Here is a 26,235-nt window from a genome sequence, read left to right on the forward strand (position 1 = left end):
ATGCGACAGACAGCACTGGTGCCTTTCTTAATACGGGTGCAAAGTTTGACCTGGCACTCTCTGGTGGAGGCGATGCATATTTATCAGCGAGGCAATGGGTGGGAATTAATGCCTCTCCCGGCGTGTCAGACGCCATCTCAGCAAAACGGGGCTATTATTGGAGTAAAGAAAGGCACAGGCTGCCTGGCCACGACCGTGTCCCCAGCTCTAACTTGGTTAAGAACCACGGGAGAGATGCCCCCGCTGTGAAGCCAGCCCTGAGGCTGCCTGCCTCAGTTTCCCCACTGAGAAGAGTGGGGTAGAGAAGGCACAGCCCAGCAGGAGAAGGCGAATGTTTCCACCCATTAACATGCACAAAGTGCTCTGATATTCTTAGATGGAAGCACCACATATTGATATAATATTACAGTACCTCGTTTGACTTCTTTTTCTACTGCAAGCCCCCTCTTGATCCCGATACCTGCAGTAACAGTTCTCTGGCTACATTTTATCATCTGAATATTTCAATTAAATTACTTAAAGGGGAAAAAAAAAAAAAAAGCCTACACCGAAGTTGGAAATGATCACTGTATCACTCCAACTTTCCTCCATTCCCAGAAGGTTAATTGAAAGGCAGCCATCTTGGTGACGTTTAGACAAATGAGGATAATTATGTGTTCTCCAGCTCTTTGAGAGGTTAATTGCTTAGATGTACGAAGACTTGAAGAACAAAGAAGGAATAAATCAGAAGCAGGACTATGATCTGATAATGTAATTTGGTATATTCATGTACAACTCAAACAAATAAACCCCCCCCCCAATTGCATGAAGCTGTTGGACTGCGCAGACGCTCTGCTGTAGGGTGCTGATGGAGTGGTCTCCTGCCAGCTGCCAACTGGTGGCTCCCGAGCAGGGCCTTCCTCTGGTACCTGGGATGGCTTCATCTCCTGGGGCCATGGGGTCTTCTCCATCAGCAGGATGTGTGCTCTGGGCTCCTGGTAGAAGGAAGAGGTGAATGGGCTGGAGGGTGGTGTAGGTGATTTGAAGTGCCTCCAATCATCCTCAGACTTGATTTTTATGTTCCTTGTGCTTGGCTGGGCTGGTTTTGGGCAGCCAGAGGTATGGCAACGTGGTCCTGGAAGGTATATGCACTTGGCCATGGTTTGGAGAAACCACTGAGCAACATGATGGAGCTGCAGGTGTCCCTGTTCATTGCAGGGGGGTTGGACCAGACGGCCTTTAAAGGTCCCTTTCAAACCATTCTGCGATCTGGGCTTCTGCTACACATCTGCGTTGCCTTGAGCACCTCAACCCCACAGGTATTGTCGTGCTCTCCAAGACACCCATGCACTGTGCTTATAAGGGCTGCAAAGAAAAACACCCTCTAGATCAGCCCCTCACCCACGTGTTACACCACAGGGGAAACACTGAGCACACTGCACTGACATTGCCAGGTTGTTTCAGTCCCGTGTGTTAGCACCGTGGGTCATCAGATACGCTTCTTTAAACCACGTCCCAGGTATTGTTCTCTCTGTGTTCTTAACATGCTGACAAGCTCAGGAGAAAAGAAATTCTCTGTTCCGGGGAGCTGAGACGTTTGTCGTGCTCCCACACACGAGCACACGGACAAATAAATATCTCTATGCAGTTGGGGGGAGCCCTGGCTGCACGGCGCTGGGAGCTGCCAACCCGCGGTGAGCAAGCAAGGCAGGTCAGAGGAGATGTGGGAGCAGCAGGCGGAGCGTTTCCTCTGGTGGGTTCTTTTATTTTGCCTAATTGTTGGTGAAATTTCTGCAAATTGGCAATTATATTCCTGGGCTGATTGCTTACCCGGGGTAATTTGCAGATCTCTCATTTGGCAGCAAGCGCTGCGCGGCGTTGGCCGTGAAATATGGCCTCAACCTCTACTGGTACAATTTCCTTCTTTTTAGACACCATTAGTTCTACCCACAGGGCTTCTGCACCCAAAGCCTTGTGCTTGCATCACTGAGGGACTCTCAAGGCCCAGTGGTGTTTGGAAGCTTGCACTGGGGCCACTGGTTGTCCATCAGGGGTGAGGTGATGTGCAGGAAGGCGCATCCAGGCTGCAGTGTGCTGGGGGTGGGTGGGTGCAGCTCCGTGCTTGAGGAGTCCAAGCTCTTATCAGAACCTCCAGGCTGTGCACGAAGTCGAGCTTTCCAGATGGGCGACGATCAAAAACTGTCTGATTTTTCAACCGTGAGGGTCAGGAAAATGGTGCTCTCTTTTTCCGCCCAGTGGGAGCTTTGGGGTGAAACATCTTCATCTGGAATCTCTTCTTCCCCCCTCTCTGGGAACCTCTGAATTGATTTCAAATGAAAATAATGCCTCCCCACACCCAACCTTTGAGGAGTCCTGAGCCTCAGCCTCCAAAGCACCGCCAAGTGGTTTTTCCACCTATTTGTCAGGCCCGTCTGAAATTGCAGTTTAATTCTCCGTATTTGCTCTTGTATTGTGTATTAAGATACAGCGAGTTTATCCAGCAGTCCAGCTGTTTTGAAGATAATTACTACAGAACTCAACCTGATGTAAAATAATCCTCCCGGGCAGGCAGCCAAGAGCCTGAGACTTATCCTCCAAAGACTGAAACCTCTCCATTACCCTTAAGAGCTGCAGAGATAGGAGCGGGTGTCTCATGACAAATATATTTTTCATGGTAATTAATGGTGGGTTGGGAGAAGGGCTGGGGAGGGGTCTGTGAGGGAGTGATGTGAATGGACCCGGCTGGATGTCCATCCAGCGTGGCTCACGTGCCACCACTTCCCCTGGGGTCATGTTTTGTAGCTGTCACTCACGTGCCCCTCAGCAAAACTTCTGCGCTGTTACCTCCCTGTCTCACACTGATGGTCCCACGGATGCTCCGGGTCCAGCGTGGATCCCTCAGAGCTGATGTCAGCTCGCCTCGTGCATTGCTGCTTGTGCATCCCACCAGTATGGACTTCTGCTTTGTCTTGGTGGTTTTGTGTCCCACCAGTATGCGCTTTCGCTTTGCGTCGATCGTTGCCTCTTTTGTTGGCGGTGTGCAGAAGCACACCACGCATCAGTTGCATCTGCTACAAGGCAGCACTCATGCTGTCCTGGTCCAATTTTCCCTCTTTGCCATCCGGGGACAGCTGTAAGATCAGTTTGCTCAGGCTGTACAGATCTTCCTATCCCCGGTGTGTCCTGGCCCACGCTTTAATCAGGTTTAATCAACATTCTTTCTTCTTCTGTATCCATGGGACACTGTCAGAGTCACCAGAGTCGTGCCCTCATTGTCCCGGGTTGAAAGTGGCTGCAGTGGGACTGTCACCAGCCCCATCAGGACGGCTGAGTCATAGCGGTCGGAGCCCAGCATTGCCACGTGTTAATTACCTCTACTTAGCTGCATGGCCAACTGTGACAGCGAGACAGTTATTTCTGTCTCTTCCTGCCTGGAAAGGTGGTAGAAAAAAATAAAAAGGGGGAGAAAAAAGGGATGGCAAAAAAAGCCCACCAAACCGACCCATCCCAAAACCCACACCACACAAGTGGAGGGCTCCAGGTTCTCGGCGGTGCAGTTCTGCTAACACCGTGAGCAATAAACTCTGCTTTTCTTCTCCTCCTTTTGATTGAAGAACACTAGAAATCAGCCGGGGAGCAGGTGCTGCATTGTGTTAGATTAGCACTGATTGAATTCTTACACGGGCGCTGATTGAGGTGCCCATCTCGGCAAACACCGGTGTGCTGCGAGCGTGGGAGCAGTGGGACTGCATCCCTTGGGGCTGTCAGTGGGCCTCTCCTGGTGTTTTTCTTTCCTCCCCTCCTGGCCCACAGAATGTCAGTGTGGAGTGAGAGGATTAGGTGAGAAGCTGACCCCTCCCTGCACGCTGCTGGGATGCTGCAGGTGGTGCTACCCAGGGGAAGCAGCGATGCCGTAGTGGGGAATGCTGGTGGGCGTTGGAAGGCTGTTTGGAGAGGAGCTGGGAGGATGCTCAGCCCGGCCCAGCCCAGCCAGGCTCCCCCCAGAGGCATTTTCCCCAGCCTGGCTGCCCAGCTCGATGCCTTCATTTTCATCCCGGTTCGGGAGATCAGGTGTGGATGCACACATTGACTTATTCCAGTGTTAGCATTTAAGTGCCATCTGCTCTATAAACATCCCCATTGATTTGCTCTATCAAAAGGCCTCCTGCTCTATTTCTTTTGCTGCAGCCTCATATTTTCTTATGAAGATTTCTATTAAGCTAATAATGGCTGTTGGCCACCGGAGGCTAAGGCTGATGCTTTCTGATCTTCTCTGCTGCAATGAGTGCGAGGATAACATCTTCTCTGTAGCCCTAGGAAGGTGTCAGGGGGCATATTTGCTCAGTAATGATGCTTGTGTTGTCTTGCAACGGGAGCACGGTGCCTGAGGCAATGGGTGGTTTCCCATAGCTGTGTACAGACATATGGAGAAATGTAATCTATAGACATAGGTTGGCAGAGATAACAGCAGAAACAGGTGGACGTGCGGAAGAGAGAGATGGGTGCTTGTTATTTTCATATCTCTCTCAAAGAGGAATTGAGTCAAGGCAGAGAGCATCTCAGCAAATAGCTCAGGGCCAGATGTGACTGCAGGAGGCGAAAATCTCATTTCAGCATCCCATTCACTTGTTTGGAGGGGCTCAAGATGTCCACACACAGATGTGCGTGCAGAAGGACCTGGTAGAACTCACGATTGGCTGCTGGAGGTTGACAAACTGGTCTCCTGGGAGAGGTTTGGGGTCAGAATGAGAACACCGTGGTGTCCCTGTAGGGAGGGGGGCCGAAGGATCTGGGGGTGGTGGTCACTGGGGCTGCATGGAGCCTGAGGGCTGTGAGTGTGCTGCAGTGCATCGGTGCTGCTCTGTGCAGTTTCACCCCTCGGGGCTGCACGGCGAGGGTTAAGTCTGGAGTTGTGATGCCTCTCAAAGCCAGCACCCGCCTTCTTCATCATCTTGTTATTATTCTAATGTCTGGGAGCTGCAGTCATGGACCAAAACACCATTAAACTCTCTGAAATGGAGTAACAAGACAGCCCCGGCCCTCACAGGCTTATTATCTTCGCAGATGGATATTTTATATTTAGCAACCTCTAACGTATCAATCTGGGCTTTGATTTTTCACGGGTACTGGCTTCTATTCTGGTGCTGGGGCACGGGCAGACGGAACAGTGCTGTGGGGGAAGTGGAGGGGAGAATCCCTTATGGTACCAGGCTGGGGGGGGCAGCCACAGGGGCGTGGGGAGAGGGGTCTGGTGATGGGGGGCATTCCTGGTGGTCCACAGTGCTATGGAACCACACTGAGATCGCCTGGGGAACCCCATTGGCACGGTAGCAGCGAGCCTGGCAATTAATTAAACGTGCAGAAATGGATTGCTGGTGGTGTGAGGCTTGGAGGGAGGCAGCGAGGTGGTGGGAAAAGGAGCAGAACAAATGTAAGTTTAGTTGGGCCGTGGGGACGCGGCTGAGACGTGTGCTGGTATTGCTACGGAAATTGCTGTTGCTGTGTCCTTGGCAGAAGAGGAGATGTGCCCTGGAGATTGTCAGGAAGGGTTGGTTGGGGTGGCCCTAAAACGGGAGCTGACTGCGATGGGTAGAGCCACGCAGCCCCAGGAGGACAGGAGGGAGAAGGAAAACCATAGATGGCCCAAATGGGAAGAAGGGTGCCAGCAGGAGGGGATGAAGACAAAGTGCCTCCCACCCTCTGCCTGGAGAATAAACCTCAGGGCTGCCAGTGGTGGAGCCCAGTCCTGCCATGGGGAGCTGCTGTCCGAGCCCCCCCAGCACGTACTACAGATGCCGTGGTACCCGTGGCTAATTGGATGCTTTACATTGCTGGGAGAGGATTAGGGGAACCGTGTGTTTTGATGGCCTGCTTCTAATTTGCATATTTAACGAAGCGGGAGCTCCGCCAGGTTCTGTTCTTTTGTGTTTACTTCTGAGGAGCTGTGTTTATTTCCGATGATTACAAATAAATCTCTTCTGCCTTTGCTCCAGCCGCCCCGAATAAAAGGCATTCAGAGCCACGTTCAGAGCCTGGTAGCTCCATCACTGGAGCAGGCAGTGGAAGAGAAGGAAAAATCCCAGCAGGAATCCCCTGCAAACATAATTAACAATAGCTTCCCATACTGGGTGCTTGCTCTGCCCCTCAGACAGGTGCTTTAGGCTGGAAACCTCCCATACCAGAACACCGTGCTGCTGTCACTGTTGAAGGGGTGCAACAGCCCAGCCCTTCAGCATCCTCACTGACCCATCTGCATTTGGGGTGCGGTGACAGTATGGGCATCGTGTATCCCTGCAGCAGGCACCAAAGCCACCCGTGCCCAAGTGGGAAGATGGGGCACGCTCACCCCGTGGCCGTGGCCACATCCTCAGGACAGAGTCATCTGTACCATCACGGCTCCAAGCTGCTTCTCCCTCACTCCTGATCTGGGTCAAATATTTTAGCTTCAGAAAACTGGGTCAGCCGACGAGTTTGCGACCGATTTTGGCATCTCCATTTGTCATCTGGAAGAGATGCGTAGCCTACGGGAGTGAAAAATGGTTTGGGGTTGAAGGGCTGTAAAAGTATTTAAAAGAATGGATCTGTTTGTTTGCATAAGGAAGTGAGAGGGTTGTGGGTCGATGTGCAGAGCATCTCCCCCGAGGCTCTTGCTCTCCCTTAGCCCTGCTCTGCAGCTGCAAAAAGATCGTGCTGCCCCCTGTGTTTTGGGGATATGCATCCTTTGGGTTATTTTGCACCCACGGATCTCTGTTTGGAAGCCTTGCTTTACTCCCCGAGCTCTCCACGTGTCATTTATCCCTTGGAGTGGAAGGACTCGTACTGCCCCTGGTGTGTTATTTCCTCTCCACGGGGCGGCCCTGGCTTGAAGATGTGCAGCTCCAGTCTTGGCCCTGGTGCCTGGCCCTGCAACCACTGCCTTCCAGCAGGGGAAGGCTGGGAATGAGGGCAGCGGGTGTTATTTCGTAGGGGAAGTGCTGTCAGTGTCATTAATGAGGCTGGGCAGGCGCCTGCCATGGGAGCAACGCGGGGGTCCCCTCTAATAGGGGCAGGAGGAGGGGGGTGGTCACAGAGCGCTGCCAAACACAAAGGCCACGGCGGAGGAGTTATTTGTATTGTTGACACTAAGTGAAATAATTCCTCGGAAAACTTCAGAATTAGCATTTACAGATGAGGAATGGGTGCAATTAGAGGGGAAGAAGCAGAGCGTCGGTGCCCCCAGGTCCCTCCCTCATGCATCTTCCCACTCTGCCACGCTTGGGTTCGCTGCCCTCGACTCTCATGGGGTGTTGGTGCTCGTACTACTCCCACCCCTCTACAAAGCAAGGGGGTAAATATGGGGCTGGGGAGTGTCGCTTTGTGAGCCCACGGCTGTCAGTGGTGTGCAAAGAGGGATGGAGCGCAGGCAAAGAGCAGCATCCAGGTCTTGCCCTCTCTCCCCAGCAAGATGGGCTGGTGGAGAGCGGGCACTGTGAGATGGTGCAGGTGGTGAGAGGTCTCTGCTCAAAGGAATCGATGGTCTGAGTGGGGTGGACGTGGAGCGGACGGAATAGATTGTGGTGCGTGACGAAGTGCTGCAGAAGGGAGCCAGGGTGAGGCTGCGGGTTTGGGCTGATGCTTGCATCTCCATCCAGAGCTGTTTCCCCTGCCTCGCTGTCTCCAGGTGAACCATGGAGACAGGGAGGGGTTATTTCCCTCCTGCCTGACACATGCTTTATTTTCTTTTGTCCCTTCCGGACTCGTAACGGAGTGATTCTTCTGGAGATGGATATGGTGCCTCCAGGAGACTGTTAATGTGGGTTTGTCTTTGTTCTTAATTAGATCCCTTCAAGGGAAAACCTCCTGGCCTGCTTTATTATCCAGCTTTGTCAGAGCTTGTCTGCTTTATCTAAACACTTTGAAGAAGTCTCTTTACCTGTTTGCTTACTGGAGACATTATCATAATCCTGGTCAATTGGAAATAGGTAGCAAAGGCAGCTCAGAGATGAGGGAGTGCTGGCGGCTTAGCAGCTAATGGATATCACTTTCTGAGCCTGGTGAAGGAGTTGGCACTGCACTCTGCGTGATGGGGACTGTGTTGGGATCTGCTGTCACCCAAAGCAGGCAGGCTCCGTGGGATGTCTGTCTGCATTACTGAAGCTCAGCAGCTTCCCCCTCCTGTTTGCTTTGAGTCTTTTTGAGGGCGACCCTCTCCATCAAGTGCTTTGGGTCAGGAAGGGGGATGCTGTCCTCCTTCTGGCCTGAGCACATCTACCCGTGTCGTGGGACTGGTGTAGGTGTAACTTTAAGCCCCAGACATGGGCAGGAGATGCAAAACAAGCAGCCCGGGCTGCCAGAGGTTGTGTGCCCACCTCAAACAGCCCCAGTTCGTGTGAGCCGGAGCTGGGAAGTGGTGTTTGAACATTCCCTGAGACGGCACAAGCACATCTTCCTGTCACTTCAAACCCTGCTCCTTGTACTTCACCCCTAATGAGAGGACCCGGGAGTACCTCGGAGGGCTTTAGTCTGGATATTTATATGAGCACAGACATGCAAGTTGTCTGTTTTACATATTACTGCCCTGATTTTTCAGTGCACGCAATGAATAATTTACAGAAACCGTGTGTAAGTATCTCTTTATTATTCATTATAATGAAGTGAGACAGCAGTAATAGTCCACTAGACTGGAATCCCCCAGGGCTGGACTTAACTAGGCTGTGCTTAGCTCTCCCCCACTTAATTTGAATGGAGGGAGGACTTGCTTTCCCAAAAAGGGCAAAGCCTATGGCATGAGGCCACCTCCCTAGCAGAGTGGTGGTGATGGGACAGCCAGGATGGCTGCCCTGCAGTGTGTGTTTCTATGGTGGAGGTGGCACGAGCTGCTGGGGCTCCAGGAGTGCCCCCAGAGCCCATTGGGTTTTCCAGGAGTCCACGTGCAGCGTGGCTTGTGCAGATGTACAGCACCTGCACGGGGAGAGGGGACTTGTTTGCAGGAGGATGTATTGCTCGCTCCTCCAAACCGAAGACCTAAGGGGACCCCGAAACACAGCACGCGTTGCCCCATCTCTCTGCTCAATTAATAATCTGCATCAAGATGACGCTCAGCAAGCCTGGCATGGGAGGCATATAGCACCCAAACCTCTGCGTGGTGGGGGGGGGGAACGCTCCTGCCTGCCTCAGTATTTATTGTCTTGTGGGAAGGGACCTGCGAGAGCTGCCTGGTTGGCTTCAGTGCCTTGCCCCCCTAAGTCTCCACCAGCACGAGCTTGTGCCTGGGGTTGTTTTTCTGGTTTGCTTTCACCTTAAGAGAAAGCTCTCCGACCGCAGTCCTCAGGTGGGAAAGGCAAAGCTCCCGAGGAACGCTCAGCTCTTAATTTAGCCAAATGCACAGTGCTTGGGCTGCGGGTACCGTGGAGGCAGTGAAGGCCAGAAGTAAATAGATCGAGAAAATCTATCAAATGAAATGAAAAAGCCACGTTCTCCGGGAACATGTTAATTCCTCTTTTATTTTTTTCCCCTTTCCCCAGCTATTCCTTGCCAAGCGTAACTCAGCGCCGCGCACCGGAGCTCCCCAGCTTCTCGCGGAGGGAGGGAGCCAGGCAGGAAATAAATAATTGAAATGACCGTGTTGTGTTTTCAAGGCACTTGTAGGATTTACAGCTGCTTATCCAAATGTTCCCTTCTCTTCCTGCGTGCTGGCTCGCCGTCTCTGGCTCTTTCTCTTCTTCCTCTCTGGGCGCGTGTGCCGGCCCCTCTCCCCCGCCGTGGTGGTGTATATCACACCGGGATGGCTCGAGGGCTGTGCTGACAAGCCAAACTGTCAGCAAATTTTACAGCTTCATCTCCAATCCTGGGCGAGCGGGGGATGCGGGAAGCCTTTGCGGCGCGTGGAGGTCAAACCTAATGGGATTTTCATCTGCACCTCCCCAGAGCCATGGGGAGAAAGAAAGGAAAAAAGGCAGTGCCGTTTTCTGAGGGATCGTGCCACGATGGGGAATGCAGGGGGAGGAGGCAGGGTCACAGCGTGCACAGTGCGTGTGGGGCATGCAGACCCCACTGCATCCGTAGGGCATGGGAGGACGGCGGTGATGCTCCCATGCACTTTTGGGAGCTGGGGTGCTCTGTGTGTGTGTTGGCACTGGGTTGGTGACCCTTGTGCTCTTCTTTGGCAGGTGTACCGTGGATGACAGGGTGACGCGGGTAGCGTGGTTGAACCGCAGCACCATCCTGTACGCCGGCAATGACAAGTGGTCTATAGACAACCGCGTGGTCATCCTCTCCAACACCAAAACCCAGTACAGCATCAAGATCCACAACGTGGATGTGTACGATGAGGGGCCCTACACCTGCTCTGTGCAGACAGACAATCACCCCAAGACATCGCGCGTGCATCTCATCGTGCAAGGTGAGTCCTCACGTTCATGGCTCTGGTTTTGAACTGAATATTGAAGAAGAGCATCCGGAGGGTTTGAGGGTTTGGAGGTCTTCTTGGTGATGGAGATTTAGGGATCAGACGAACATCTGTTGCTTCAGGCAGTCAGGAGCATGGGACAGAGGTCTGTACAAGTGTTAGCTATGTCTGGGAGGAGATGAAATCACATTGTCCATGTCTTGCTGTGTTGTATGGTCGTGGCATGGGGAGAGCGCCTGGAAACTGAAACTGGAGCTGGCATCCCCCTTTTCCTACCACATGGCTCGGTTTGCTGCTCTGGCAGTTGTTTGTAAGGTGCTTCAGGAAGGCTGAAAGCAAAGCACAGTCGGATGTGGTGGAGAAATGGAGCACAGGGACTCAAAGAGCACAGAGAAATGGACTCAAAGAGCATAAGGTCATAGGAAAAATGGCAGCTTGTGTGTGGGGGGGAGCGTGTTGGCTGATGTTGGGTTGAAAATTAACATCCCCAACTCTCTTCATCTGGGAGAAACTCGGTGCTGGCAGATCAGGGTGCCTGTAGCAGCATGGGCTGCAGCAAGGTGTTTGAGGAGATGGTCCCTTGGTCAGATGTTGGTCTCCCAGCTTGCCTAGCTCCCCAAAAATGCGTGCTGCTTCCCCAGCCTTCCCACCTGCAAACGCTCCCAATGGATGCAGACCAAGGACCACTTGGAGGCATGATGTATGGGAACCAAGCTCAAGCCCACCAGTGAGATGACCCCATAGTGTGCTGGGGCTGAGCTAGTTACAAAGCATACTGAGATGTTTCCAGGGGGATCTTGGTTTGCTGGAGGTCACCACTGGGCTCCCCAGCTCCAGTGGATGGTGCCTCCGATCCTGGCTCCTTTGCACAAGCTATCAGCTTTTGTCCAGTCTGTAGATTAATTTTTCAGAGTTAGTGTTAGTTCAGGTTAGATAAAGATAATGAAAGTTTCCTAATCCTCTTAAAGAAGATTTATCTGGCTGAGTAGAAAGCTCTCAGAATACAATAAAGCGTGTATAAAACCAGGACCTAATCTTTCCTTTAATTTCAAACAGCTGATGGGTATTGATTTTGCAATGAGCAAATCTGTAAAATTTCTCAGCCTCAACATGTCTCTGAGAAGCCCCCAACATGGATATATATATATTTATGCATCCTTCTCATTTGGAAGAGGCAGGGTTCGATACGGCCACCGATCAAAGCAGGGAAAACCTCACCCAGCCTGTCAGCTCTCCTCCGAGGCGTCGGAGATGTGCGACTTGCTGCTTCCACACTGCTCTGTGCCAGATCCCTCCATAGGAGTTTGTAGTGGGGCTGTGCTCGGAGCATGCTGGGCTGTCCTGGGGTGGTGGTGATGCAGAGAGCGGAGAGCACGGCTTGGATAGGAGGGAGCAGAAGGCTATCAGAGCATTCCCTCCTCCCCCTTTAGTGATTTGCGTACCAGCCGTCCATCTGCAAAGTTTAATCTGTTTACCCTGTCTGCTTGCTAATAGTGCTAATCCATCCAGTGAAGTAACTGAGCTCTCTCCGCCTGATGGAGTGACACCCACCTCTCCCCTCGCCCCGCAGGGGCTTGGGATGGATGGGTTTGTGTCACACACAGCCTCGCAGCTGCCAAGCAGAGCCCACTCTACCATGCCAAGGGATCTTTCCCCAGCATTCAGGGGGAGCTCTTGGCACTGCTGGGACCAGCACTGGTGAGGCTGTGCAGCATGCAGGGCTGCAGCTGGCACTGCCCGTAGAGCACAGGCTTTTCTGCGTGCTGCATGAGCACCCAGCCTGAAATGAGCACGTTAGCGTGAGAGCAAGAGAGATTACATCTCGTCCTCTTCTTTTCCCCTCTTCATGCTCCAGCTCGTAATAAATCTCCAGCACCTAACACCCAATATCTTGCCTCGTAAAATCCCCGTGCGATTATCTTATCTCATTAAAGCAAGGCCAAAAATCCTTTTATTCCACTGAGATGTTGGTGCCAAGCACTGGTGCTTGAGTGTGCCGCAGCGTGAGGAGAGCAGCAACACATCTCCAGGCTCAGAGGGGCAAAACAAAGGATGCACCCAGAGCACTTGTCTGGCAGCTGTGTGCTCGCCAGGGATGGGACCACGGCCTTTTTTTTGCCAGAGCTCTCCCAGTGTTAAATGTGGGTTCAGGACCCCCTGTGCAGAGCAGGTGCTGTCCTGGTGGCACTCCCAGCACGAGCAGGCAGTAAGGACCAGTTAGCATCCGTGTTCAGGTCAATTAATTTATATTTGTATTTTGCAAAACTAAAAGTTGCCCAGCTAGATTATTGATTCTTTGTCCCTGTATTCAATTCGGTTTTAATTGCGCTACTGCAGGGCCAGACCTTCCCTCCTAGCAACCCGGCGATAAATCTGCCAGCGAGTCACAATCAACAGTAAATGTGTCTCTTCGTGTCGTTATTAATATGTCTCTCGGATTGGTTCATTACAGCAGTTAACAGCACTTTGTAAGAGCGGGGATGGCGGGAGGCCAGCCTGCTTTTTTTTTCTCTCCCCGTGACAGGACGGATGCTTCTGGGCACGTGCACGGTGTTTTGCTGTTTGGAAGAGGGAGGGGGGGGGGGGATTGAAAACACAGGGAGAGCTGGGATTTGATGTGGTATGAGAGAGAATGAGCTGCCTTATCCCTCTGTTATCAGGAGGAGCCTGAAATGAGGATGCTGCTGGGCTGGGGGCTCCCTCCATCGCTGGAGCAAGGAAACCCAAACAGAGCTTGCAGGGGTGAACGGGAGGGGGGTCTGCATAGCAGAGCAGCTTCGCTGGCACTAATGACACCAAAGGAGCTGTAATTTCTCTGTCAGAGCAATTAGTAGGAAGCAAAGCCTTTTTCCTGCACTGAGCTGTTGATAAATGCAGCCAGGCAGGCTGCTCCAGAGTGATGGGTGCTGGGGAACCCTCCTGTCCCCAGGTGTGACCCTATCCCCAGAGGTGCAGTGTGCCAGGATGAGCCAGGAGACCACCCCAGGTCCCCCTGCAAAATGGTTTGGGTGCCAGGAGCAAAAGGGAGGGCATAGCCACCCTTCCTTGACATGGACTGCTGCAGCAGCCAGGGGGTGTTTCTGCTTTGAGTGCAGAGCTCGGAGTCAGTGCTGTGGTTTAGACTGTAGATTTTAAAGAGTAAGGCTGGTTTCCTTCTGGGAGTGGATGGGAGCAGGGGGAAGGCAGCAGCAGTGGGGCTGGTGGAGCACGGGGAGAGGAAGAGGTGGGAGGAGGTGATGAGAAATCGGGAGGCTGGAGTGAGACAGAGCCCTTCCCGAGGACACTGAACAGTTAAATGAGGGGTTGCAGTGATGCTGCAGAAGCAAGGCATGGTCGGGTGGTGCCACTGATGCTGCAGAGCATCCTGCAGGCTCGGTGGGGGACTTTCTTCCACGGTTTTGCATCAGGCCTGGAGAAATGCAGGGTGGGGTTTGGGCTGAGACCCTGGGGATAACTTCTAACAAGTGTTAGTTAGCAGCTTCACGTGGCATGGCATTGCTTCAGGATGGCAGCGCTGCGGCTGGTGGAGATCTCAGCAGTGGTCCCCAGTACTGCCCATCCCTACCCAACACAGGTCTTTTGTACTCTTCAGATGTCCTCTATTTCTGATTTATTTGGAGAACCCTCCTCTGTTCTGCCTTAATCCCGCTCACCATAGATTTTTCATTAAAGCCTCTCCCAGCTGTCTGCATCGTTACTGTTAGTTTCTGGTCGGTGCAATCCATTTTCCTGTCTCGACGTTTTGCTGCTTTCCTCTCCCCATGGGCAGGATGGCTTCTGAAGGAGCACAGCCTTCGTTTGTGGCAGCAAAGTGCTGGGCACGCATCTCTTCTCAGCAGTACCCACTGAATCCACCTAAGGGCAGTGACACCCACCCCAAGCCTGTGTCACTAGTTGCACCCTCAACGCAGCGCTCACAGCAGCTGTAGCTCTTCAGCAAGTGTCTCTCAAGCAAATGGAGTCTTTATGTGTTCCTTCTTCCTGATAACAACCAAGTTCTCGACTCTGAGAAAGGGCAGCCCCCCCACTCCATCCTCATTGAGCTGTTCTCCCCTAAGACAGGCTGTGCTGTGAGCCCCCCCCTCCACCGCCGATTGCACAAGTGATGCTTTTAAACTTGCTTTCATCGTGCTACCTTTGATATCCAGGCAGGAGCTGAGACTGTGATACTTATTAAAACCTTACCGGGAGGCTGTGGTGGCAAACAGCAAAGCAAGGGGAGCAGCTCAGTCGTAGTAGACCTGATAAAATGCTGCATGTGCAGAAAGTGCTTCACACGAGTGTCAGTAGTTTTGCTTCTTATTAGGACGCAGGAGAGTTTGCCATGAGGGGTGTGCACGTGGGGTACAGCAGCTGCAGCTCAGCCTGGAGAAGGGAGTCAGCAGGGAAGGATGTGGCCTCTGGAGCAGGCTCACTCCCATCCTTGGGTTTGGGATGCTTAGAATCATAGAGTCAATATGGTTGGAGCCCCCACCGTGCCCACTGACCACGTCCCTCAGTGCCAATCCCACGGTTCTTGAACAGGACGGGGGCTGCACCACCTCCCTGGACAGCTGTGCCAGTGCCTGACCACTTGTGTGCTCCTTAATGAGTTATTATTTTTGTCTCCTTAAGAGAAAAGGCGATAATGAGGGAGAGAGAGACTGAGCAGCGGAGCCTGGTGAAGTGCTTGCAGCTGGGACGTGTCTGGGAGGGGGCCTGGGAGTCCCTGTGCCCATGGAGGTGATCCATAGGGACCTTTCCAACACTCTCCAGAAGGGGATGAAGGGCAGCCCATCCAGGTTGGCCGTGTCCAACACAGAACAGGTTCCTGGTGCGTTGTGGAGTGTGCTGGGATCAAGAGCTTGCAAGGAATGGGGAGGAGAGCCCCTGGATCATGCAGTGTGCTTGAGGCACACCTCCATCTTGATAGATGATATATGGTGTGAGGAGCAGAGCCTTTCCTACCCATCCCAAGTGCACCTCTCATCACGGTATGGTCTCACTCTGCTCCGGCAGCGAGAGGGAGCGCCAGGAGGTGCTCCTCTCCTCACTGTGAGTTTTTCAGACGCTCAGCCCGTGTCCTCGTTACCCACCCATGCTTTTCTCTCAGCGTTTTTTGGAGAAAGTACACCAGAAGTGATGTGTGTTGGCTGCATTCTCAGGCCGAGGTGGCCCAGCATCAGGCAGAGGAAGCTCCTTGGTGGCTTTCCTCTCGGTGCTGCAGCTGCTCATCGGGTGGGCCAGCAAATGGGTCAGCAAAGTTTGGACACACTCTGTATCCGAGCACATCTCCCCCTTCCTCACTCCTCGGGGTCGCATTCGGTGCTTTGTTGATGTCTGTTTGGAGGTTCTGGCTAACCCTGACTGCACCGGGTTAATCGTCCCGGTGGGGAAAAGCGAAACGGTGATTTTAAGCAGAAAACTCTTCCGTAGTTTGGCTTCGTAGCAGTGGGGACGGAGTGCGGGAAAATAGAGAGAAATCAAAAGGCTTTTAAGAGAGAAAGGGAAAAAAAAATCACTTAGGCTGGATCTTTCCCAGCAGGAGCACGAGGCAAGAACACATAATGTCCGTGGCGGTTAAACTAATGTTTCACATTTCCTTCTCTGGGGGTATTTGTGCAGGTGGGGGTGAGGATGGAAAGGGCCTCAGCCGTTTGCTGAGTGGTTTATTGAACCACACACTGGATGGCACAAGAGGGAAAAAGACGAACCACGAGCAACTGCGGGGGAAAAATCAATTGGCACGTGCACTGGTAGAGAGAATGAGGGGGATGTGCTGCTTTTTCATTCCGAGCTGGGGGGGGGGGGCTTTGAAAACTGCCATGTAAGGAAGTAGAAATGTTTGCAAGTGGCCAAAATGTGGAGTGAGCCCCATGATAGCATCGTGCTGCAGGAGAGAGGGGCTGGAGAGGGGCGGTGGCAGCAGGAGGGGAGCTGAGCTGCTGGACCATGCAGCAGTGTAAGCTGTTACTGCAGAGGGGAAATGCTTTTCCTGAGGATGAGGGTGGTACAGCCTTCACCTCTTGCTGGTGCTCCCCAGTTCTGAAGAATAGCTCACGTCTGCCCTCGAACTTACAGGTGGCAAAACAGGGTAGATGCAGCAGCAACTGGAATTGAAAGGTGAGGAGAGCTCGGAGAAAATCAGGAAGGGTAGAAATGAATGAATAATAAGGCACCTGGAGGGGAAAGAGAAGGAAAGCCCAGGGTCTTGTACAACAAAGAAGAGGGAACGAAAAAAGCACCCAGAATAAAACAGCAGAAGGCAACAAAGGAGAAAAATGAAAGAGTAAAGAAGGCATAAAGAGGGGAGAAGTGCTGAAAGAGCTTGGCTCATAGGAAGACCCATCACCCCAGTGTGAATGGCTGCTTTGGGAAGGGGAATGGGCCGTGGGATTGCCAAAGGCAGCACTGTGAGATGCCCTAGAGGAGATGGGATTTCAGCAGTACAGAGGGGTCTCGTTCAGTGGAATTAAGGACACAGGGACTTGGGAATTTGCATCCACAAATGCATCAGCAGTCTGGGTGTTGGAGCAGGAAAGCTCACACGTGTGTGGTTGTATGAAGGGCAGAGCAGTATGGGGAGCAACTAAAGGGTTACAGGAAGATGCTGGATGCTGGGGAATGGCTGCTGCAGTGGCACGTGTTGGGAACCTGAGGCTTTTGAGTTCCTGCTGAAGAGAGAGTAAAACGTCCTTAGAGTGACTGGGAGAAAGCATCAGCCTGAAATCTGTCCGGGTGCATGGCAGTGACTTCCAGCTATTGGGGGGGATGGGAAAGCATCCTCAGGCTCCTTAAAAAAATACAAAAGGAGGGGAAAACCCCCCAAAAGCAGCTGGCAGTGGTCAGAGCAGCGGGGTGTGCTGCGGGCACCAGGAGCTGACAGAACAAAAGCAAGTTGGCAGCTGGATTAATTACTGCAAAAAGCCAGAAATGGCGAAGCGGGGGGAGGACGGGAGAAGTTGTTTCCTTATTATATTCCCAAACAGAAAGAGCGTTTTTATCGCGCGCACAAATAGCTCCCTGGGAAGCACTTTCACTTCCTAATTGTTCATAAATTTACTGACAGGTGGTTACGCAGTAGGTATAACACTCGGAGTTTTGTTTTTATTGCTTGCGCCGTCTCGATGCGAAAACGTGGAGGGAAAGGGTGCGTGGTGTGCAGGTGGGAGATGCTGCGTAGTGAAGGCAGCTCTGTGCTTTGATTTTGTCTTGTTTTTTGTTCACTCGTGCTCCCTGCTACGTCCAGATGTTGGTTTTGCATTGAGGATGGGGTCTGTAATGGTGTGTGTATCCCATTGCTTTGTGACTGTGGCCTGAAGGGGTTGTCCAACCAGGCATGGTGCTGGGGGTGTCCACAACCTCCAGATGAGGGGCAGGAAGGGGCATGGGATGGCACGTGGGACGTGCTATGTGGTGCTTCCAGGCTCCTGAGGCATCTGGATGGGGCTCTGAGAGACACAGCTTAGTGTCATGGTGGGGATGGTCTGACAATTGGACACGGTGCTCTTAGTGGTCGTTTCCAACCTGAACGATGCTGTGATTCTCAATAGGTGGTCAGTTGTCTTCCCTTCCCTTGGCTGCACTTGGATTTTTTTTTATTTTATTTTTTTCAGAAAGAGGCAGGAGAAGAGATGTGGTCACCGAGGGAGTATCAGCCGGGCAGGAAAATCTCATCTCCGCTGTGGAGATGATTTGTTTGAAGCATGTGGGTTGCAATGATTGCCCAGCCCACAGTGCTTTACTGGGGAAAGCACTGGAAAGGCAGCATTTAAGAGCAGGAGAAGGAAAAAGGAAACTTTCCCCCCAAACAGAGTGCTTTTAAAGTGAGCGAGGCGACAGCATGATGTGAAATTTGACAAAATCCATCCCTGTGCCCAACCTGTAGCTGTCAGATGTGCTTAATCTGGTGGTGATAAAATCAATGCCGACGAGCGTTGTGGTTCATCAGAATGGGGTTGATGGGAGGTGGTAATCTTGTCTGTCAATGAGCAGCACTTTGATTAAACCCTTAATGTGCCCCTTCCCTGGGAGCGGGGCAGGACACTGGGTGCAGGTATGTGGGGTCCCTCTTTGTGGGCAGCCCTGTATGGGCTGCACGGGTGGGTTTGCATCCCTGTGTGCTGGGAGAGCTGCGTGGAAGGACTCTGTCCCTGCAGGGTGTCCAGGATGGGGCAGGGTGTCTGGGAAGCCATCCAGGCATGCATCTGAATGCTTCAGATCAGCTGTCCATCCTCGTCTGGCAGTAATGAGAGGGAGATATGTGAATAGCAACGGGAAGAGATGAGAGGTCCATAAATACTGGCGAATAAATAAAAGCATTAACATTTAATGAAAGAGGGCGGCAGCTCTCCTGCCAGATCCATCCCTGGAAAGAAGGAAAGGAGGGGCTGGGAGCAGGAGGTGCTTTCGTAACCAGGGCAGCTCATGGGGGTCTCGGGGAGCACGTGCAGTTTGTGTGGGTGCCTACATCTGGCATCACTGCATGTTGCACTGCTCCTTTGGCTCGTCCCTGTAGCATCCCTACACCATCCTGTCCTGGGCTGTACGAGAAGGGGCCCAAAATGTGAACAGGGCTGAGACACCCTGATGGAGTTCTTTGCATCTGGGTCAGGCTGAAGGGAGCTGCCCTAAAGGACTCAGGGTGGCAGCAGCAGGAGCCAAAAGGCTCTGTAGAGAAAATCCAGCAGAAGGAGGGATGCGTTCAGGCGAGCAGCACTGCCCCGTGCCATTTTGAATGGGTAAAGCAGGTCAGCTCACCTCTTGGAGTGCTGTTTTGGGGCAGAAAAGCCACCAAGAACATCCAAGTGGCCCCACCTTGTGCTGGCAAATAGAGCGGGGCACCCACTGGATGCCTGGTACCCATCTTATCCCACCTTCTCCCAGGTGCAGGAAGAGGTCTCTCTGAGTGGTTTAGGAGCTAATGATCCGGAGGAACATGGGTGGTGTACGCCAGCTTGCTCAGCCTCTCCGCTCTGTGTGTGCAGCATTAATGATCTCACAGCTAAAAATAGTCAGCTTGGGGCAGCAAGCATTGCTGGTGGGGATCTGGGATATGGAGCGGCCAGAAGCCAAGCCAGCCCCTGTCTGTTTGCATGCTTTTGTGTCACTTTGAATCAATAAGCAGGCAGTAATTACCAAAGAGCCGCCTCTCACTGCACAGATTAGCAGGGAAAGGCCGTGCCCCTTGCAACAGCCATCCCCTGTGAGATCTGGGTGTCTTGCAGCATCTCCAGCCATTTGGCAGCGAGTGTGCTGCAGAGCAGGAGCGAAGCTGGGGCCCGGAGTGCAGTTTGGGGCAGCCCTAGGGTCTGGCAGGATATGGGGAGGCACGGGGTTTTACAGCCCCCAAGGGCATCAGCAGGAACCGCCGTGTGGCAGACTCCTGTACCCGATGTGAAATATTAATCGGCGCGTCGGGCAGCGTGGGTCTTGAGCGGTAAAGGAAGGAGATAAATCACGGGCTTATTGTTATTGAATTTAGTGGCATCACTTTCACATTCAATTTCTCTCGCCCGCTTTCCGAACAAACAAGAAATTACAACCCAAATGTATTTTTTTGGCCTGGCGAACATTATGCATTAACTTCCCCCTGATTAATATTACACGGGATGGAGGCAATCCTCCATGGGCCACGCACCGCTCCGGCGAGACCACGCGACGCTGCTGCCTGCTTTGGGATTTGCTTCACATCCAATCTGCTCTTAGTAGTGGTCTTTTAAATAGAAAACAAGGCTGTTAATGAGGGGATAGAGCTCCCGTGAGGCTGTTTTGCTTCACCTCTGTAGCTCTCCGAGGCTTGCACTGTCCCATGAGCATGCTGCGTGCTGGTGTCCGCATCAGTGTGACCTTGGTAGCGCGGCTGGAGCCAGAACTGTATTTTGGTGGCCCTCTCTGGGAAGCCATGCCTTGTACCAGTGGCAGCCAGTGGGCAATGTATGCTGGGCAGCACTTATGCCTCTATTATTTTGCCTCCTATTTTGCCACCTATGCCTCTCAAACCATGGAGGGACGTGGTTTAGCGGGCGTGCTGGTGATGGGTTGACTCGGTGATTGCAGTGCTCTTTTCCAGCCTTAGTGATTCTGCCTCACCCCTTTTCCCTCGAGTATCTTTATTATCAATGTGTTGTGAGGTATGTTTGGACTAACGAGGCGAGGTGAGCTCTGGTAAAGTGCATTGCATGTGTCAGGAGATGGCACTCCATGTCCCCTCCTGAACGCCAGCACCGCTTCTGCTGCTTCTCTGTCTGCTCACACGTTTGCCCTGGGATCGTTTATTATGTTCTATATTTAGTGACAGGAGTGTCATAAAGTTGGATATTGGCTGCATATGGGATGTAGGACAGGGAGAGGGCCCTCAGTGGTCATTGCTAAAAATCAAAGATGGACAAAAAATAGCTCGCTGTCAACAGGTAAATGAATAGCAATAATAATGCCCACGGCAGTGCTGCTAGTCCCACTGATCTGGGGGCTGCGCAGGTGCTGGGAGGACAGGAGAGCTTTTTGCCTCCGTGGTGATCTTATGCTGTGTGGTTGTGCGGGTGCTGTGGCCTTACCTGCATCGTGGTGTGCACTAGGACTGACTTTGCAGGTCATGTTTGCTCTGTTACCCCGCTCTCAGGTCCCGTTCGCTGACAGCGCAGTCCCAGCTCCCTCCTGCTCTGCTTTTGGGTAAGAGCAAAGGCAAAGGCAGCTCGCCCTTGAGGCCGCAGCCAGCAGCTGGGGGGATCTATAGAAATGCAATCAGGTCCCTTAGATGTCCTCCTGCCAGTCCCTGTAACCTCGTAGGCAATGATTGCCATTGCGGTCAGGTATCGATGCCGGCAGCATCCCCGTGCTCTCAGGGCCACCCACCCCCACACATCCCACGGGATCAGCTCCCGTGTTGTGCAGGCAGCTTTACACAGGGAACGTTGTCTCTGGGTGCTGTGAGGAGCAAGAGCAGCTCCGAGCAGCAGCTGGGGACAAGCCGTGGCAGCGTGCTGCCCGCACTCCCAGCGCTAACTACATTTTTCACCGGTTGCTGCCGCACACTTTTCATTTTTGGATTGCCAGTCTCCCCTGAAGGACTCAGACAATCTCCCTCTGCTATAACAGACTGTACTTCTATATTAAAGTGTCAAGTTGCTGGGAAATTTACTGCCTCGCAGGGCCCATCAGGCTGCTCGGCAGCGCCCTCGCCATCGGGCTGTGCTGGGGAGTGAGCTGCAAGCACACCATGGGAAGCCCAGCCTTTGTGAGCCTCCCCCAGGAGCAAAAAGTGCTCTCAGGATGTATTTTAACCCCTGCTGAGGCACAGGGACTGCCAGTCGCTGTGCCTCTGCAGGACTGGACCAGGAGGTGTTGCTGGTGGATGGAGATGGCAGAAGGGTGAAGTGGGACTGGCACTGTCCCTATGGAGAGTGAAATCTGCCTGAGAGCATCACTTGCCTGGATGGTTTTATGTGTGCCTTTTGGTGGCTTCTTGGCATTCACAGCTTAGGCAGAGCTCCCCAGTAGAGATTTACCATAGTTTCTGTGACCTCCCCCTCCCCTGGAGTGCCCCGTCCTTATTTTCTATCCGGAACACAATAGGGAGGATGGAGTAGAGGGATTAGCCAAGCCCCGTCTGCACTCATGCCCACTGCTGGGCACTGTGTGGCTGTCTTCCATCTGCCATGGCCATGGAGGGCACACGGGCATGGCACATGGGACGGCCAACCTGGGATTTGGTTTAGGGAGAGCCCCCTTGAGTTACTGGGTGTGGGCATCCACCAGCTCCACAGCCTGGAGAACTGGTGAATGGCGTCAGCAAACGGGCTTTAATTGCTTTTTGCTGGAGATGGGGATTTATGGGCTTGAAGACTGCCAAGTTATTTATTAGATGGAGTATCAGGGGATAGACTAATATAAATCACAATGGCCAGCACTGAATGGAGCAGACAATCAGTAATTTAGAAAGCTTTAATAAAAATGCAAAGATAGGAGAGCTGTTGGCGGTCATAATGAGTTGGTTATCACGGGATGCCCTAAGTGGCAGGGTGCGTGTTTCGGGGCAGGCAGACCACTCCACACCAGTTACAGATGGCACTTTCCAGGTGTGGGGTTGGTAGCTGGAGGGGAAACATGGCAGACCCTGGTGTCTCGAGGAACCTTTGTGGGGTGGTCAGGAGCAATTGCTGTTTTGGGAGTCTGTAGGGGTTGGTCCATTTTCTAGGTTGCTTTGTGGTCACTGAGCCATGCTTTTTGCAAGTCTAAGTGACATCAGAGCAGGGGTGGTGGGGGGGGGAAGGGCTGGGAATGTCAGTGGGTCCCCAGGAGCATGTATGCTGACGGTCCCTTCGCTTTTGTGTCCTGCAGTCCCCCCTCAGATTGTCAACATCTCATCAGACATCACCGTGAACGAAGGCAGCAGTGTGACCCTCATGTGCTTGGCCTTTGGGAGGCCGGAGCCCACCGTCACGTGGCGGCACCTCTCTGGGAAAGGTGAGAGGAGACGTGTTGGGTGCCACCTCAGCAGAGGGCTGGAGGATGCCAGGGATGCGGGGGGATTTGTGCAGGTTGGTTTGGAGGCTGTGGGAGTTGTTGGTGATGGTGCCCCGTGTTATCACAGGGCAAGGCTTTGTGAGTGAGGATGAGTACCTGGAGATCACGGGCATCACACGGGAGCAGTCGGGAGAGTACGAGTGCAGTGCTGTCAATGATGTGGCCGTCCCAGATGTCCGGAAAGTCAAAGTCACTGTCAACTGTAAGTGCACGGAGTGGGATCCCTGCTGAGGATGTGGTGGAGGGGTGGGAATGTGGCCCGTCCTAGGAACGTGACGTGGCATGGCATCCCTACAGACCCGCCGTACATCTCCAATGCCAAGAACACAGGAGCCTCCGTGGGCCAGAAGGGCATCCTTCAATGCGAGGCCTCGGCCGTCCCCGTGGCAGAGTTTCAGTGGTTCAAGGAGGACACCAGGTGCGGGGGCATGGAGGATGCAGGGTGGGATGGAGGCAGCCAAAGGGCCAGCCTGGAGGGAGGCCAGGGTCTTCCTGTTACTGAGGGTCCAAAACCTCACGGGGCTTTAAGGTCTTTTCCCTCCACAGAGAATGTGTTGGGGTTACATCCCAAGGACAACCCGAGGAGGGAGAGGGGACTGGAGATGGGAGTGAGGTGCTGCTGGGTGGCATGGTGGGGTGAAGGGGGGACCTCATAGGGCTGTAGGGGGCCAAGCACATGTGGTGGTGGGCAAGGAGGGGGTGCCTGGGGCCATGTTATATTCTTGACCCACGTGAGGCTCTGAGCAGCATCATCCACCCCCTGTGCAGGTTAGCAAACGGGCTGGAGGGCGTGCGGATCGAGAGCAAGGGCCGCCTCTCAACGCTGACCTTCTTCAACGTCTCGGAGAAGGACTATGGCAACTACACGTGCGTGGCCACAAACAAGTTGGGCAACACCAATGCCAGCATCATCCTGTACGGTAGGTGCCACAAATGGTGCCAGTGTCCCCAGACTGGGGACATGACCCACTGCTACCAACCTGCCAAGGGGGACGAGGAGAATGTGAGGGGACGACAGGGAGAGGGCTTCTCATTGCACGACGACGTGACCTCATCCTGTCACCACTGCCTTTAACGCTCTCTTTTTCCTCTTCCCCCCCCCCGGTGCAGGGCCCGGAGCTGTGCATGACAGTGGCAACGCAGCCTCCCGGGCGGCCGCTGGCCTCTGCCTCTGGGCCACCCTCCTCGCTCGCCTCCTCCTCGACTTTTGATAAGGGAGTGGAGGGTCCCGGGACGGCCGCCCGGGGACTCCTCTCCGTCGGACGGGCACAACGCCGGAGGACGGGGAGCGGCGCCAAAGGGCCGAGGACGGCCGCGTCTCCCACCTGCCGGGATCATTCTCGCCGCCAGTTACGCTGTACAGACCCCACCACGTGCCACCAGACTGTCACCCGCCACCGTCGCCTGCCCATCGAAGGGCAGCGCTGCACCGAGCCTTGTCTGCCGCCTTGTCCCTCCTTGCATCGAGCCGGCTGCGGGCGATGTGCCCCGCGGATGGGGTCCGGCGTGGATGGGGCTCCCCGCTGACACCTGGCAGGCGTCTGGGTGACACCGTGTTGGACACGGATGTGGCAGGCAGGGGCCACCCGGAGCAGCCGCTGGGGACGTCCATCTCGTCGTCACATTGAGACACCTACACCCAAACTGACCCCAGAGTTGAAGCCCTGCGTCTGCCTTGCGCCGTCTCGGTCCTGAATGTGATCTCTCACCACCAAAGCTCCTCCCGGAACATCTCCTCGCTTCTCCATCCCCCGCTGCTTCCCTTCTGCACCACGGCCCCGCTGCCCTGTGCCCAAGGATGTGTCCCTCCCTGGATTTGTTAGGAAGCTCCTCTGAACCACAGGCACGTGAGATGCTCACTGAATTTCCAGCTCCTTGCTCAACCTGACAGCTGAAGCACTGCAGCACTGGCACTGGGAGGAGGCACTAACCAACACAGGCAAGCACCAGGCAGCAAGCACAGCCCCAGCTGCAGCTGCAACATGCCTGCTGTCACCCCTGTGTGCCAGGAGGGGGATGGGACCACAGAGTTCCATCTTTTGGGTGCTTCACATCTCCCCAAGGGCTCTTCCCACACTGTTCAGGCAAATCCCTCTGCCTGTCCGAGCAGTGGTGATTGACCATTTGGAGACAGCTCAGGCTCCACTGGAAAAACAATGGCCGTCAATTTGCTGCACCTACACACCAAGGACAAGGATGCCCTGGTGCCTCCAGCTTGCTGCTTGCTGAGAGGCTCCACTGACACCGGACCGTATGCAATCAGAACCTTCTCGTTGCTTCCTCCAGCTGTCCAGCAGTGGTCACCCTAATGGAGCTTTGCTGGCTCCCTGCCCACAGCCCACAGTGCTGCAGTGCCCCTGGCATGGGCAGTAACCTCGATCCTTCCTTCTGCTCTGGGGCAAGGATGGGAAGCTTTGGGTTTGTGCTCCAGGGACAGAACCTCCTATCCAGCTCCAGAGAAATCCCACTTGGCAGTGGACAAAGTGCCAGCAACACAGGGACAAAACATGATGGCAGCACACCAAGGAAGCACATGATGTCTCCCCCCACCGTGACCCCATGGTCCCTGGGGAACTGATGTCTCCCCATCCTTCCCCCTTCTTTCTCCCTCCAAAAGCAAGATGACTTTAAGAGCTAAGGCCGTGTATCTTTCCCCATACAAACTCTGCTGCTGCCCTGTTTTCCATCCTACAGGAAAAAAAGAAAGAAGACCCTGGCACAGACCCTGCAATGTGCCACCACCCTATCCTCACTGCGGCGGTGCCCTCATCTCTTAAGGGCCTCCTGGGCATTGCACAGACAAGCACACGTACAATGCTGCCAAAAAAGAAGCAGCAACAACAAAACCTGCAGGGATGCTCCTGACCACGCACATGGGACACTCGCAGTGACAAAATCCACGTGGCCTGAGGGTGCCCCCCCAGCAATGACAGGGCACACCAGCGAGGAGAGAGCTGGTCCTACATTCCCACCAGCATCCCGGGAAGAAAGCATGAGCAGCACTGATCTCATCTCTGTGGAGGCTAGTGGCACCTCTGTGGGGGGGTGGGGGGGCACAGTGGCCCACACGTCCTTCCCCATGCATCTGCTCTGAGCCCCCTATCCCAACTGATTGATCTACAGAACAAACAGCCCCTGTCCACCCAGAAGCAAGGCAGAAGCATGCAGACGTGATCCCACCACCACAGTGATGCATCAACTGCAAGGAAATAGACATAACCCTCTGCCCCTGCCTGAATCCTACCTGGCAGCTCCGTCTCCCAGCTCTCCAAAACTGCGTGGGACATCTGATGGGCTGAGCAGCCCGCAATGCTCACAACCACGCTTGGCAAAGGATGCTGTCAGCGGGTGACCCCGGCTCATCT

The 26,235-nt window shown here is 53.7% G+C and overlaps 1 protein-coding gene across 4 annotated transcripts in view; it reads left to right on the plus strand.

Annotated features, from left to right (window-relative positions):
• The window catches only part of LOC136049948 (opioid-binding protein/cell adhesion molecule homolog), a 246,962-nt gene extending 221,091 nt beyond the window's left edge, over nucleotides 1-25,871 (plus strand). For 3 of the 4 annotated variants that reach the window (XM_065738521.1, XM_065738520.1, XM_065738522.1), the window contains 6 exons: nucleotides 10,128-10,360; nucleotides 22,685-22,810; nucleotides 22,938-23,072; nucleotides 23,168-23,288; nucleotides 23,639-23,790; nucleotides 23,981-25,871. In XM_065738521.1, coding sequence (XP_065594593.1) covers nucleotides 10,128-10,360; nucleotides 22,685-22,810; nucleotides 22,938-23,072; nucleotides 23,168-23,288; nucleotides 23,639-23,790; nucleotides 23,981-24,081 — 868 coding nt within the window. In that variant the 3' untranslated portion in view covers nucleotides 24,082-25,871. Of the gene's footprint in view, nucleotides 1-10,127; nucleotides 10,361-22,684; nucleotides 22,811-22,937; nucleotides 23,073-23,167; nucleotides 23,289-23,638; nucleotides 23,791-23,946 lie in introns of all 4 variants that reach the window. The other variant, XM_065738523.1, reaches the window with a different exon arrangement.
• Nucleotides 25,872-26,235: the final 364 nt, after the last annotated feature.

The sequence above is a fragment of the Cyrtonyx montezumae genome, unplaced genomic scaffold (assembly GCF_038088225.1).
Source record: "Cyrtonyx montezumae isolate F1298 unplaced genomic scaffold, pur_monq_1.0 scaffold_22, whole genome shotgun sequence".
Classification (NCBI taxonomy): Eukaryota; Metazoa; Chordata; class Aves; order Galliformes; family Odontophoridae; genus Cyrtonyx; species Cyrtonyx montezumae.